The 15590-nt window shown below is 46.7% G+C and overlaps 1 protein-coding gene and 1 pseudogene across 1 annotated transcript; both read left to right on the top strand.

The window, feature by feature from the left end:
• Window positions 1–3792, top strand: part of LOC111949405 (pleckstrin homology domain-containing family G member 2-like) — a 43611-nt pseudogene extending 39819 nt beyond the window's left edge.
• A 228-nt stretch (window positions 3793–4020) lies between these two features.
• On the top strand, window positions 4021–15340 carry LOC111949730 (serine/arginine repetitive matrix protein 2). The gene is made up of 5 exons (XM_070433962.1): window positions 4021–4801; window positions 5006–5260; window positions 5476–7231; window positions 7528–8680; window positions 12411–15340. The coding sequence occupies exons 1-5, from the start codon at window positions 4718–4720 to the stop codon at window positions 14392–14394; spliced, it is 5232 nt and encodes a 1743-aa protein (XP_070290063.1). The 5' UTR covers window positions 4021–4717; the 3' UTR covers window positions 14395–15340.
• Window positions 15341–15590: the final 250 nt, after the last annotated feature.

Genomic DNA, 15590 nt, shown 5'->3' with positions numbered 1-15590 from the left:
GTGGTCGGAATGACAAGTGAAACCATCACATTAAGTTCATCCAATGAAAGACTATAGTGACTGATTTAATGATCGCGGTTCGATTCGGTCACTGGTCAAACAGGCTAACTCACAGTGTATTGTGCYTGTAAAACACAAACCCATCACAAGCATTTTAGAGGCGGCGTCTTTCACGGCCCATCAATTCTAATCCCAAGGGCCACTACTACTTGACTGGCAGATGTTTGAATAGGACTGGATCGCTGCCCATCACCATGACGATGCGGTGTTCCACATGCTCCGTGTAAACAGCCTTTCGTGCGTCTGTCACAGAGAATAGAAACAGAATTATATTTGTTATGAGACATTGATGGTGCCCTGACCATGTACGTGAGCTGCAGTATGTGCATTCATCCAGTGATGTCTTAAAAAGACCAGTTCAGAGCTCATACCGAGATATGCTGTTAACAGATATCAGAGCTTTTGCCTGAGAAAGACATCCCAGTCGGACAGCAAGGGGACTGCAGCAGAATGTTTTACTATATGTAAATAGTTGCGTTCAGACAAAAAGAGGCCCCTCTGAAGAGGGGACCGAAGGCATATGCTGAACACATTACTGTACGCTTCACCATGAGATTAAGTGCTGTCTGGCATAYCAATGAGCCAACTGATGAGTCTTACTGTGAACCCCCCCCCCTCTTCCACCAACAACCTCCACCCCCTCTCCTCTTGGATCTCTTTCCCCAGCTCGGTGGCTGTTCTGAGGGACTGCATGAAGAACAAGAGCCTGGTGGGCTTCTTCCAGGAGAGGCAGACCACCCTGTGCCACTCCCTGCCCCTGGAGACCTACCTTCTGAAGCCAGTGCAGAGGATCCTCAAGTACCACCTCCTGTTGCAGGTCAGTATAGGTCATGGCCTGGGTCAGAGAGACAATACAATGATACTGATCCAATAAAATTTGTCAAACTTATTCAGAGAATACGACTATATGTATAAACCCTTTATTTTACACAGAGGAATGGTACAGGGCCCGTTGTAGACTGAGTTTCCCTTCAATCCAAAACATCCTGTTTCTTACTCTGCACTCCTTGCCTTTATTAGTGAGTGATACTCAGCAGACCAGCGGTGCAGCTAGCGAGTAAATAAAGCATAGAGACGCTGTGAAATGAAACAAGGACCCTATCATTAAACGAAAGCCCCCCAAGTCACGCAGACTCTCAACTCATGGCATTTAACTAGCTGTATTTGGACACTGATCAACTACCTAGGCTTCTCTCTCCAAGCGCACCTCTGTGGTGGTTATTCTCAAGTATGGATAGCTGCAGCCCAATGTGGCAAGTGGGCGTGTCGAAAGGAGTGGGTTTATGGAAAGTGAATCGGCTCATTTCAAAGCCGCTAAACCAGTGCAAATGAGGGAGTTCTATTAACCTGAGCCATGGTGCACTGGTTTATGGCCCCATTGCCCTGTGATGTGAACAATAATCTGTGCCGCTCTGTCATGTTGTCAACAAGGCAGCATGGTGAAACATCTCTTTTCCATKAAATATATATTTGAATTGAGGCTTATTGGAATTGATCCCCTCATTGGCTAACGCACCGGTGTTGTATGGAGCTGCTTGACGACCTGAGGTGCTTCCCACTGGGGGGTGTCTTATCACAGTGTCACAGGCGGTAGATAACGTAGCAATTTTTCCCACAACCATCTCGATGTCACTTTGATACACACAGTCAGCAACAACACTGGGACACTGTGTCCTTCGCTCTCGCTCGCCAAGCACTACTGTCCCGCAACGTTGTGGGAAGTAGATARCTAGTAGCCAATATTAGGGTGACAGTCACGGTAAGAACACACGTACAACGCATACAAGCAACAATACACCCATCATCGGTACTTTTAATAAAAGAATGTCAGTTTTATAACTGAAAATGCACAATCATTTGTGTAAACTAAACACTGAAATACAACTCAGACTCATCCTCTGACTTCAAAACAGAAGTTCCAACTCTCGCGGTACGGTAGTTGCCTGGTTTCGACACACCCACTCGTTCGTTCTCTGGTCGCCGTATTGGGCTGCAGCTACCCCTTTCTCGTTATACCGAACCTAATAGAAGCCTAACCTCACTATCACCCCCGTGTGGCAGGAGCTGGCCAAACACTTTGATAAAAGTGACCCTGGCTACGAGATGGTGGAGGATGCCATCATCACCATGACAGCCGTGGCCTGGTACATCAACGACATGAAGAGGAAGCAGGAGCACGCCGTCAGGCTGCAGGTACGGACCACCAGTCAGGCTCTGAGGAAACTACTGTATGTGTTATCTAGGACTCTGAACTGGCTGCAGAGGTCAGAGGTTAAAAGTCAAAAGAGGTTAGAGGTCACGGAGGTCTTTGTACGTCAGTCTCCACTACATCTGTTTTTGAAGGTTAGAGGTCAGCCTTTGGTCAACACAAACACTGCTTTTCTTTTGGCTCTGGCAGGAGATTGAGAGCTTGTTGACCAACTGGACAGGTCCAGACCTGAATGGCTTTGGGGAGCTGGTGTTGGAGGGCTCCTTCAGGGTCCAACGGGTCAAGAAGGAGAGGGCATTCTTCCTCTTCGACAAGATGCTGCTTATCGCTAAAAAGAGGCTGGAGCTTTTCATCTACAGCACCCATATATTTGTGAGTGACGTGTGAACAGCGGAATGAATCGATCAGATGATTTTGTTTCTGTAAATGCTATGGGCATGTATTTTTAGAGATGACGCCTACACCAATCAAAAAAGTGAAATGTTTTCGTTTGTCGCTTTATTCTTTATCGTGTACTGATACCCTTATTTCCCCCCCACTGCCTTTCCTCTCATATTTCACTCTCTCCTTTCCCTCATCTCTCCACCCTTCTCTCCATTCAGTGCTGTAATCTACTTCTGGTAGAAACCATGAAGGACCCCCTGTGTTTTAAGGTGTCCGATCAGACCATCCCCAAACAGCAGCACATTGTACAGGTATGAGTAAACCAAAGAACAGGACATTGTATTGTGTCAGACCAGTGTACCTAAACTACCTTCCTACCCATATTACAGACCAAGAACCAGGAGGAGAAACGCCTTTGGCTGCACTACCTCAAGAGACTGATAGTGGAGAACCATCTTGCCTCTCTACCCCAGAAGGTGAGACATTACGGTCAATGCTGCCGATATGAATGGCAATACTTTTCAGCCAAATATATCACTGAAGGCTGTGGCTATACTGAAACTGAGAATATTGTATTCACTCTGTTAGGTTGTGCTGCCACCTCATGGCTATTTAAAGTTAATGCAAACACTGTCGCAAGTCGAACAATCATTGAAATACCATACATGTATTTTTCAGGCAAGGCAGGTACTCGGTGACAACTTCTGTCAATGTGAGTTTCATGTCATTTCAAACCATCATACTTTCACACACCTTCACTTTTCACTTTCAATTTACACCGTATTTGACACCAATCGTGCACAATTTACAATCATGCACAACTCAGTAACTTTCCATTTCTATTTCACAGCTCCTCAGTTTGATCAGGATCATTTAAAAAAGTCATCTCCAAGATGCAATGAATACCATCGAGGAAGACGCCAATCAGGTCAGGACAAGCCATTCTTACCTGTAATGCACCTAGTATCTCATTTGTGTGTGAACCACTTTTATTTTCTGTTGGATATCTTTACTGGTTTTAAGCACGTTCAAACCCCAAAGTCGGATGAGTGTGACGGCTTCTTTTTTGTCATAAATCTAGCAAATAACAAAGGTCTTTTGCCATATGCCTGTCTGGTCTGTGTTTGCTGAGTAAACTATGTGTGTGTGTGTGTGTGTGTGTGTGTGTGTGTGTGTGTGTGGTGTGTGTGTGTGTGTGGTGTGTGTGTGTGTGATGTGGTGTGTGTGTGTGTGTGTTTGTCCAGAGCCCCAGATTCATTCTAAACACCTCCAGAAGAAGGCCAAGAAGAGCCTTCCCCTGCTTCTGGAGGGGAACCTGTCCTACCACCGCGGCAGGAGGCAGTCTGGTGAGACTTCTTAGAGTAGGAGTGCTGATTTAGCCTCAGTTTAGCCTTTTAGATCATAATGAATAAGATTATATGGACAGATCCTAGATCAGCATTCCTACTCAGGAGGCAGTCTGGTGAGACTTCATGTCTATAGAACAGGGTCCACATTCATAAAGAGTCTCAAAGCAGAAGTGCTGATGAACTATCAGTTTTGCCATTTAGATATTTTTTTTATATATTTATTTTTACATTTAACCTTTATTTAAGTCAGTTAAGAACAAATTATACCAGGGAACAGTGGGTTAACTGCCTCGTACTAGGGCAGAACGACATATTTTTACCTTGTCAGCTCAGGGATTCAATCCAGCAACCTTTCGGTTACTGGCCCAACGCTCTAACCACTAGGCTACCTGCCGCCCCAGTACTGAATTATTAATAAGATGACATGGACAAGGAGCACCTGATCCTGAGACGCTTTATGAACAAGGGCCCAGAGAGGAATCACCTACGGCACATTACTTGGACTAAACGTACAGTTAGCTAGGAAATTTAAATGCATAAATGTAATAAATGGAAATGACTAATTCTTGGATGCTTATGGGTGTTTCTTTCCAGCTCCAACTAAAGACTTCGAAACAGCATTTCATGGTGAGAGTGGTGAGAATGCTTCATAAAGGATTTTTGTTTATCTTGTTTCCTGGTAGTGCCTCAGTCAGTCAGGGCTGAAAGATTTGGTATGTTTTTAATGGAAAGTCAACACGCACTTGTTTGTTTCCCACAAACCATTCCTATCTTCTCGTGGAATCCAGTCTCTTCAAAGGTAAGCTTGATTCAGACTTGTTCCACACTTAACCACCCACACAACTGTCGTACACATAAATCAATCATCAAATGATATCTCATTGGAAATAATTACTTGGCAAGAATTACMATAAGCAATGCCTTGTTGGCGTTAGAAATGCTACTGAATAACAACATCCGTTCCTGACATTCTCCGTCTCCMTGTTTATACGCATGTCCATAGGCTGGCAGCGAGGGGGAGCTGTGTCATGGGGCAGATAGCCTGGGATCCTCAGGCAGCACCAACACCCTGGCCTCCTCTGTGATGGAGGTGGAAGCTGAGGCAGAGCGGCCGGACCCCTGCCTGGGCCTGGATGATGAGGATCTATCCCCCCTGAGCCTCCCGCCCACCCTCTCCATCACCGAGGAGATCATGCAGTTCATTAACCAGAGCCGCGTGCGAGAGGGAATGGCCGAACTCAAGCATGACATAGTATGGGTGGGCTATATTGTCTTTCACAATTCAGACATTGTTAAACAGTTGCCATGGATTTGAAGCAACCTGTGCCACTTGTCTAGTCACTAGACATTAGTGTCTAGTTTTATGAGCTATCAATTCCTTCCTGAGTTAGTGCTGCATTACTCTACCGTGTACGTATTGTAGGAGCTGCAGGGATGACTGACTCTTTTGTTTTTGTTTCTGTCTTTCCACAGGATTCACCCCTGGATGAGTCTCTGGAGGACCAAACAACTGAGCCACCTCCATGTCCAGTTGCTCAGCAAGGCAATTACCAGCCGCTTGCTTCCCCTACAGAGGAGACTTACGAGTCGCAAGACCCCCATCCTAATAGTCCAGAGGAGATAACAGTGCAACTGGAGGAGAGRAGAACCAAAATGGAAGACCAAACTCTTCCACCCCGTCTGTCCAGTGAGTCCTCAGAGGAGGGAGGTTGTGAAGGTGGAGAGTCAACACCTTTGCCATCTGATGTCAAAGAGGAGATGCCTCAGGAGGAGAGCACATCAGCCAAAGAAACCGAGACAGTTGAGGAAAGAACTGCATCAGAGGTGGAGGACGAGCAAACGATCAAAACCACGACACCCCTCTCTCCTGTAAGCCTCCCTGACAAAAGCAAGAGGGAGAAAGAACTCTGCTTTGACCTCCCCAACGAGGACAAACCCTCAGAAACTCCTATCTCTCCTCTCTCCGTCCCAGAGGACACTGTACAGAGCCCTCTGGCGCCCAAGAAAGAGACCCAGCTCACCAAGTCCGACAGGCAGATCATCGAGAAGATCCGCAGCTACTACGAGGCGGCTGAGGCCGAGGCAGGAGAAGCAGGAGAAGGTGACAGRAGCCCCACCCCCAGGAGAAACAGCTTCTCCCTCATCATCCCCACCGGCRTGGTCAAAGACTCTGTGTCCCGCTTTGCTGTCTTTGGCCACCAGGACAGCCTGTGTGACTCGGAGAGCGGGCGCTCCGATGGGGGMGCAGAACCAGAGCCTGAGTTAGAGCTGCCTGACCAGGGAGAGGGAGCCCTCAGCCCAGACTGTTCCTCCACTTCTGCTGCTGGTTCCCAGGAAGATCATAGCCAGGCACCAGGTCAGGGTGAGCCTGCTGTGGAGGAATGTAGCAGGTTTGAGCCGGTGAGCGAGCTCCTCCCCTACAAAGAGTTGATGAAGGAGTGGAAAGAGAAGGAGAAAGTAGGAGCCGCTGTTAGTACAGAGAAGGAAATCACACTTAACCTGTTAACAGACATAAACAAAGAGCCTTCATGCAGTGATGAAGCAGCCAAAGTGATCACAAAAGACCAGCAAGTAATCAACGGCCACGGACCAAGTCCAAGTGATCTGGACGCAGAACCTAAAGAGGCCCAGAAAGACTCCATTGTCCCTCCACTTACAGGCCTCCACGACAGTAAGACCGCCCCAGTGTCCCAGGCTGGGTTGGGCAGAATCAGAGACAGGAGCTCCCTCACTGGGAACCTAGAGGGACTACCCAGCCAGATCAAGGTGGGCCGCTGGTCCCGCCACTGTAAGATGGTGTCCTCCAGCCAGACCCTTGTCTCTTATACACATCTAGATGTGTATAAGAGACAGGGGAACCTAGAGGGCCTACCCAGCCAGATCAAGGTGGGCCGCTGGTCCCGCCACTGTAAGATGGTGTCCTCCAGCCAGACCCTGTACGAGGGGGCAACGGTCGCAGACGTGGCAGGCATAGGCCTGTTCGAGGCCAGCCCCGGTGATCCATGTCTGGTGGAGAACTCGGAGAGGATCCTCAGTAAGGTTCAAATGCTGGCTCGTATGTACAGCGCCAAGGCCAGCATCATGAAGCTGCCACTTCACCACAAGAGGGTGTGTGTGGGTCGTGCACCGTGGACCGGCACCACCAGGCACAGTGTCCCTCAGGCCCAGCTGCCACAGCAGCATCATGGGGAGAAGATTACAGTAAAGAGAGCTCAGAGCCATTCCACTGGTCAGTACCTTTAKCATCCTTTAGGAATGGCTATGATTTGATTTAATAGTGTAGTAGTGATGAAATCTGAAGACTTGTTGGTGTCTTATTGTTTCATTTTCACTGAATTTGTTTTAGTGAACACTATTAATAATGGATTAACACTTATAAACTGTGATTTACCATGTTTGATAGTGAAAGTAAAGCCTTCATATAGTTAGTTAGGAAACACTACGAATAAAACATGACATGTAAAGCCTCCATATTGTGTATCAGTGAATGACAATGTTTGGGATGTTTTTTTGTGGGTTTTACAGGTTGCCAGGAGATGACTTCAGTTTCCTCAGAACCCCAGCTCTTTGGCCACGTCCTTGTCAGTGAACAGCTGTCCCCCACCTACCGCCAGCAGGAGAATAGCTACGTCCTGGCCGGACCCAGGGACAGTGTTTCCAACCTGGGATCCACGTCCATTACCTCTCCACTCTCCTCCCCTTTGACCACCCCACCAAAAAACCCTCAGGTTGGGCCTGAGGAGGTAGTGACGACTGCTGTGGAGGGGAAGCTTATGGAGAACCAGTCTGAGGAAGTAATCTCAGAAGCTGAGATGCAGAGGCCTCACTCCAAGAAGGGCTTCCCAGTCCAGGAAGGCCCCATCCAAGGGGTAAGGATTGAGGTTCCAGCTGATGGTCATCCAGGGACCCCAGAGATGTCTGTGAATCTCAGCAGGACTCAGGCAGAGCAGAAAGGACATCATCTGTACTCCATCAGGGAAGATCCTTCTCTGGGGACAGCAACCTCTTTAGCAGGCCCATGTGGGATCAAGGACAGGTCTCCAGGGGTTGGAGCTGCAGAGGAACTGCTGAAGACCATTCAACAGCAGGCTCCAACTGAACCAGAGACGAGCCAGGTGGTGAAGCCAGACGAAGACAATTTAAACACCAAGATAATGTCGCCTTATGTGGCCAGTGGGGCTGAGAGGGGGAGTTCACCCCAGATGGCCCCTGGTCATCAAAATAAAGCTGAATCCACCAAAGAGAAACCACGAGATGCCACTCTAGATGATCGGGATGTTTCACCTGCATTGCCAAAGATTTCCCCTCACAGCTCCGACACATCTCCCACACAACAGAGGTCCATCTCTGGACTAACTGAGGGGTTAAACCCCTTAGTGTGGCATCCCACTCAGTCACCTATGACTGAACCCATACAAGCAACACATACATCTGGTCAGAGAGTCAAGGAGAGTCAAGTCCCAGAGGATTCCAAAGAAAAAGGGGGCATGGTTCCCCATCCGTGGTCATCGCTCCAAAGCCCGACGCCTATACCTCCGCCAGGGGTGCAGTCCTCTGACTGTCTGCCTAAGTTCACCAGCCAAAGACCACCCAACCTGCACCTGCCCACTAGCATGGGTAGAAGGAGCCTTCCTATCAATTGGAATGGATCAAACAACGCCACACTCCCCAGCCAAAGGTACAGTATTTAATAGGCCTAATAGTACAGTAGTAACACAATTTCACCGGTCCATTGCTTAATTCTTCCACAAAGAGTTCTTGTAGATAATAAGCAGAATCTACCACAACCCAAAACCGATTTGTGAAGGTGCTGGAGGCAAAAGGCAAAACTGGAGAAACATTAAAGAAATTTGCATCTGACTGGAAGAGTGCAGAGACTTTTTCCTGTTTCTCGACTAAGAGTTCTTAAAGAAATTCCATGAATAAGATAAGACAAGATAAGATAAGTACATTGTTATTCACAGAGTAGATGGAAAGAAAGCATTTTAGTGAAATGCTATATGCATAATGATTTATTTTTACTATTTTCTACATTGTAGAATAATAGTGAAGACATCAAAACTATGAAACGACACATATGGAATCATGTAGTTACCAAAAAGGMATTTAACAAATCTAAATATATTTTACATTTTAGATTCTTTAAWGTAGCCAATCTTTGCCTTGATGACAGCTTTGCACACTCTTGGCATTCTCTCAACCAGCTTCACCTGGAATGCTTTTCCAACAGTCTTAAAGGAGTTCCCACATATGCTGAGCACTTTTTGGCTGCTTTTCCTTTACTCTGCGGTCCAACTCATCCAAAACCATCTCAATTGGGTTGAGGTCGGGTGATTGTGGAGGCCAGGTCATCCGATGCAGCACTCCATCACTCTCCTTCTGGGTCCAATAGCCCTTACACAGCCTGGAGGTGTGTTGGGTCATTGTCCTGATAGTCCCACTCAGCACAGACCAGGTGGGATGGCGTATCGCTGCAGAATGCTGTGGTAGCCATGCTGGTTAAGTGTGCCTTGAATTCTAAATAAATCACTGACAGTGTCACAAGCAAAGAACCCACACACCATCACACCTCGTCCTCCATGCTTCACGGTGGGAACCACACATGCGGAGATCATCCGTTCACCTACTCTGCGTCTCACAAAGACACAGCGGAACCAAAAATCTCAAATTTGGACTCATCAGACCAAAGGATAGATTTCCACCGGTCTAATGTCCATTGCTCGTGTTTCTTGGCCCAAGCAAGTCTCTTCTTATTGGTGTCCTTTAGTAATGGTTTCTTTGCAGCAATTTGACCATGAAGGCCTGATTCACACAGTATCTTCTGAACGGTTGATATTTAGATGTGTCTGTTACTTGAACTCTGTGAAGCATTTATTTGGGCAGCAATTTCTGAGGCTGGTAACTCTAATGAACTTATCCTCTGCAGCAGKGGTAACTCTGGATGTTCCTTTCCTGTGATTGTCCTCATGTCAGCCAGTTTTCATCATAGCGCTTTATGGTTTTTGCAACTGCACTTTAAAAAAAAATCAAAATTCTAAATGGCTCAAACGCATTAAGAAGGAAAGAAATTCCACAAATTAACTTTTAACAAGGCACACCTGTTAATTGAAATGCATTACAGGTGACTACATCATGAAGCTGGTTCAGAGAATGCCAAGAGTGGGCAAAGCTGTCGTCAAGGCAAAGGGTGGAGAATCTCAAATATAACATATATTTTGATTTATTTAACACTTTTTTGGTTACTACATGATTCCATATGTGTTATTACATCGTTTTGATGTCTTCTATTATTCTACAATGTAGAAAAGATTACAAATAAAGAAAAACCCTGGAATGAGTAGGTGTGTCCAAACCTTTGACTGATACTATAAGTATTCACACCCCTGAGTCACCACATGTTATAGTCATCTTTGCCAGCTATTACAGCTGTGAGTCTTTCTGGGTAAGTCTCTAAGAGCATTGCACACCTGGATTGTACAATATTTGCTAATTATTCTTTTTTAATTTCTTCAGACTCTGTCGAGTTGGTTGTTGATCATGGCTAGACAGCCATTTTCAAGTATTGCCATAGATTTTTAAGCCATTTTTTTTCAAAACTGTAACTAGGCCACTCAGAAACATTCAATGTCATCTTGGTAAGCAACACCAGTGTATGTTTGGCCTTGTGTTTCAGGTTATTGTCCTGCTGAAAGGTGAATTTGTCTCCCAGTGTTTTTTGGAAAGCAGACTGAACTAGGTTTTCCTCTAGGATTTTGCCTGTGCTTAGCCCTATTCCATTTATTTTTATCCTTAAAAAAATCTCCCTAGTGCTTGCCCGATGACAAGCCTACCCATACCATGATGCAGCCACCACCATGCTTGAAAATATGAAGACTGGTACTCAGTGATGTGTTGTTGGATTTGCCCCAAACATAATGCTTTGTATTCAGGACATAAAGTTAATTTCTTTGCCACATMTTTTGCAGTTTTACTTTAGTTCCTTATTGTAAACAGGATGCATGTTTTGGAATATTTTTTATTCTGTACACGCTTCCTTCTTTTCACTCTGWCATGTAGGTTAGTATTGTGGAGTAACTACAATGCTGTTGATTCATCCTCAGTTTTCTTCTATCACAGCCATTAAACTCTGTAACTGTTTTAAAATCACCATTGGCCTCATGGTGAAATCCCTGAGCGGTTTCTTTCCTCTCCGGCAACTGAGTTAGGAACGACGCATGTACTGTATCTTTGTAGTGACTCAGGTGTATTGATACACCATTCAAAGTGTAATTAATAACTTTACCATGCTCAAAGGCATATTCAATGTCTGCTTTTTTWAAATCCATCTACCAATAGGTGCCCTTCTTTGTGAGGCATTGGAAAACCTCCCTGGTCTTTCTGGTTGAATCTGTGTTTGAAATTCACTGAGAGACCTTACAGATKATTTAATGTGTGGGGTACAGAGATGAGGTAGTTATGTTAAACACTATTATTGTACACAGAGTCCATGCAAGTTATTATGTGACTTGTTAAGCACATGTTTACTCCTGAACTTATTTAGGCTTGCCATAACAAAGAGGATGAATACTTATTAACTCAAGACATTTCAGCTTACATTTTTTWATTAATTTGTAAACATTTCTAAAAGCATCATTCCACRTTGACATTATGGGGTATTGTGTGTAGGCCAGTGTCACAAAATCTAAATTTAATCCATTTTAAATTCATGCTGTAACACTACATAATATGAAAAAAATTCAAGGGGTGTGAGTACTTTCTGAAAGCACTGTAGATGCAAAGTATGTGAAAAGGCCCCTGAATGTCCACAGCTTTAGAGGTTATATTGAGTGGTAAAATTATCCATAGTTCCTATTTTGCTGTATAATAATAAATCGTTTTATTTTGTGTACATCGCTGCTAAGAGCTGAGTTGTATATARAAAAGTATACATGGACTGTCAAAGTAGTTTATATTCACAAGACTGAGCCATCGCTGCCTGCAGTCCTCTCCTCTCAATCCTGCTTCTCCTCAAGCCAGTGTTGTGGCATTAATCAGTCCCTCCAGGATTTCGCAGGGATTTTTTGTGATATTTTCCATGGCAATATGCAGTGATTTAGTCGAATTTGTAGCAAATGCATTGACGAGGATTTTATTTTTGACGTGTGGCTTGATTGAACCATATTATGCAGTGATTGGTTGAAATTCCGAGCCCTCTTTTTGTACTGTGCTGATGGGTCAGGTTTATGCGATAACATTGCGATGATTTGTCTGTTTTATGTGGAGATAGTGCAGTGATTGGTCAAATTTGCAAGCCCTCGCATATTATGTGTGAAATTGTTGATTTTGCTCAAAATGTTGCCATCGTAGAATTCTGGAGGGACTGATAAATCAAGTCCATTCATTTCCTCTTCTCTTTCCTTTGGTTATAGACTACCACCTGCTCCACTGAAGTCCAGAGAGGCAGGCCAGGATCCATTACTCCCATCCATCCATGCCTCAGGGTTGTCCCCCATCAGACAGCCTTCCTCCCAGTCTTCACTGGAGAGATCAGCCACCCTGCCTCCAGGTATCGGCCATCCCATGGATGCCAAGCCCCCCTCCGCCTTCAGCCCCAGTCTCCACCATCGCTCTCCCTCCCCAATCAGGGGACTCCCCTGTTCCTCTCCCACCCCTTCTGCCTTGACCAAGTCCCTGGCTGCCTTCTGCATCAGCCAGTCCATCAGCCAGAGTCTGGCCAAGAAGAACGCTCGCCTCCAGGACCAGGCCACCCCTCCCCCAGACAGTCCAGCCCCTCTGGCTCCCGCTCCCACTGCATCCCCACTCAGGATGAGGTCTCCCTCCCCCAAACTCACCTCTGGCCCTAGCGGCCCCCCTCAGTGTCCCCCTTCCCCTCTCCGGTCTACTTCACTTCGCTCCAGCCCATGCGCATCCCCATCCCCAGCCCTGTCCCCCCCACCATACCGCAGGCAGCACTCAGTCTCCCCAGCCCCCCCAGTCAGCCTGCATCAAACCGCCTCTTCCTCWGCCTCCCCCCAGCCCAGGCCTGTTGCCCTAGACCAGCCACGTCATATTGGTTTGAATGGAAATAGCAACAACAACAACAACACCACTAACGGAGGATTGGCCGTGAATCACCGGAAGCCACCGTTAGCGAGTGCCAATAGTATAACCCATCCCCATGATTCTCTTTGGAGTGGTTCTACTCACACTTCCAACAGAGTGGCAAGGCCCTTCTCTGCCTCGGAGCCCAGCTCACGAGTGCCGTCCCCCTCTCCCTCCCCATCTCCATTCAGCAGGATCTGCTCCCCACCCCCTGTCCAGAATCATACAGGCACTCTGATGAACAAGCCCCCCAACCCTAGAAGCACCCGGGCAGGAGGGGCTAGCCCCTTCAACCACCTGGGCCTCTCCCTGGAGCTCCCCAGGGCCTCCTCAGCCTGCTCCTCAGGCATCACCTCCCCTCGTATTACCTCCCCTCCACCCATCGGGGTTCCTGACAATGTGTGGGGAGTCGCCGCTCCTCAGCCGCGGAATGCATTCCCTTCCTCCTCCATAGCCTCAGCCACATGGAGAGATGGCTTATCTCCCTCCCCCTCCATTCAGAGAAGCTACAGCACCACCTCCCCTCCCCCATCTGGTTTCTCCTCATGCTCTCCAACCCCTTCTCAGAACCTGCGGAGGACCAAGGGGAGCAGCCTGCCCTTCCTCAACCTGGCTGACCGACCACCCAACCCAGTCAGGAATGGGAGAAGGTCATGGGGAGAGAGCGGAAGGCGCAGGGCTGTGGGTGCGGAGCAGGAGTCTGGGCTGATGAGCCCCCGAGGGGGATCCTACACCAACAGTGGCTCCTACAGCGGCTCCAACAGCGGTTCCCCATCCTGCCTCAGCCCCGGCACCTTGTCCCCTGTCAGACTGGCCCCTGGGAAGAGCAACCACGGCGGGCAACACTTCACCAGCATTGCCTGGCCCGACGTACGAGAACTCCTGACCAAGTATGACAGTGGAGACAGCCCTGACCGGAGTGCTCCGACCTCCCCTGTCTGGCCTCAGGATGAGTGGGGTGACCCGGACCTTGGGGAGGACAGTTGCCGGAGCCGCCTGATCTGTGCCTATGTGCCTCGGGCCTCCCCAGCCCCAGACATGGGCGCACCCATCCAGTGCCCTCACAGGAGTGAGCCAAAGCCAGAGGACACCTCCTCAATGCAGGCAGCCAGAAGGACTCTAAAGACTAGCTATGCTACCACTGTGAACCTGCAGATTGCTGGCAGTGGACGAATCACTTCCTTCAGCAACACCCAGGTGAGCTTGAGCCAGACCTTAGCCCCTGTGGTAGACAGCCAGGGCAGACGGAGAGTCAGCATAAATGCCTGCAACCTCACCCTTCCTGTTCCCCAGAACTGCAAGAGGCTGTGAGGGGCTGCGACTGGGGGACCTCCTCCAAGGTGCCTTATGCCTCAGTGAAAGTCTAAATAGGCACTTTACCCTGAAACAGTGGTGTTCATAGGGATCCTATGAGATATAACTCCAGGTCATAAGGTAATGAATTACATTAGACTTAATTGGACAGTAGACTGAATCACCTGTTCTTCCAGATGACAATCTGACAATGTCAGGGATTCTGCAACCAACTCCACGTACCACCGTCCGGCCACCTACATCACTGTCCAACAGGACACTGACTGAACCCACAGACAAATTAGTTGTCCGGTGTCGTTTTTATTAGTCTTTTTGTTCTTGTTTGTTCTTTCAAAATGAATTCTGTTTATTCTGTTAAACAAAAAACAATGTATTGTTTACCAAACTCCTGTGTTTGTGCTTGTGGCTGGCATGGTGAAAACGGTCAATTATTTTCTTTTATTTATGAAGTAGTCTTATTTTGTCTGCATTTCTGGCACTTAACTTTGTCTTTATTTTGCACAATGTCCTCAGCTGTGTGTGTAGTTAAGACGTATCTGTGAAGGTAGGTTTTATTTCACACCAAATCATGATGTTATGTGTTCGAACCTATGTAGTTGTATCAGTGATCAGTGATCTATGATTTATTTGGTTACATAAGAGCTGAAAATAAGGGAAAATAAGGGCAACAAATTTCAGGGAAAACAAAATGCAAGAAAATGGATGTTGTGAGTCATTCACATGCATTTTTTTATTGCTGTACAACACAGTGTCTTCAGGCTACTATGTCCCATTTTGATAGTATAGACCTAGCTACTTTTTTAAGTACCGTATTTAAATATCAGTTTTGAAATTGTGTGAGCTCCTGTGGTCAAAAGACTCAAAAAACAACTACTGTGTGTATTACTTATGTGTATTTCAGTTATTTGTACTCCAATAATAATAAAAAATATTAAAGACCCTTTGATGTTGTCTGTCTCCTGTATAAATCCTCCAAGTATACCTATTATTATTGATTAGTCAATATCATGGAAAACATAGTTATTAACACTGAATGCCAATTTTTCCATGCCTACTTTTCCGAAGGAAAATAGTTCCCTGGACCTGGTCGACGTGCCTGTGTCAAGGTCGATCGGAAGTGGGTGAATGATTATGAATAATAGTGATGGAAGTTCGGCTCTTTTTACTGACTCGGATCTTTTCGACTCGTTCAG

This window comes from Salvelinus sp. IW2-2015, linkage group LG22 (assembly GCF_002910315.2).
Source record: "Salvelinus sp. IW2-2015 linkage group LG22, ASM291031v2, whole genome shotgun sequence".
Taxonomy (NCBI): Eukaryota; Metazoa; Chordata; class Actinopteri; order Salmoniformes; family Salmonidae; genus Salvelinus; species Salvelinus sp. IW2-2015.
This window is presented reverse-complemented; position numbering and strand designations above follow the sequence as displayed.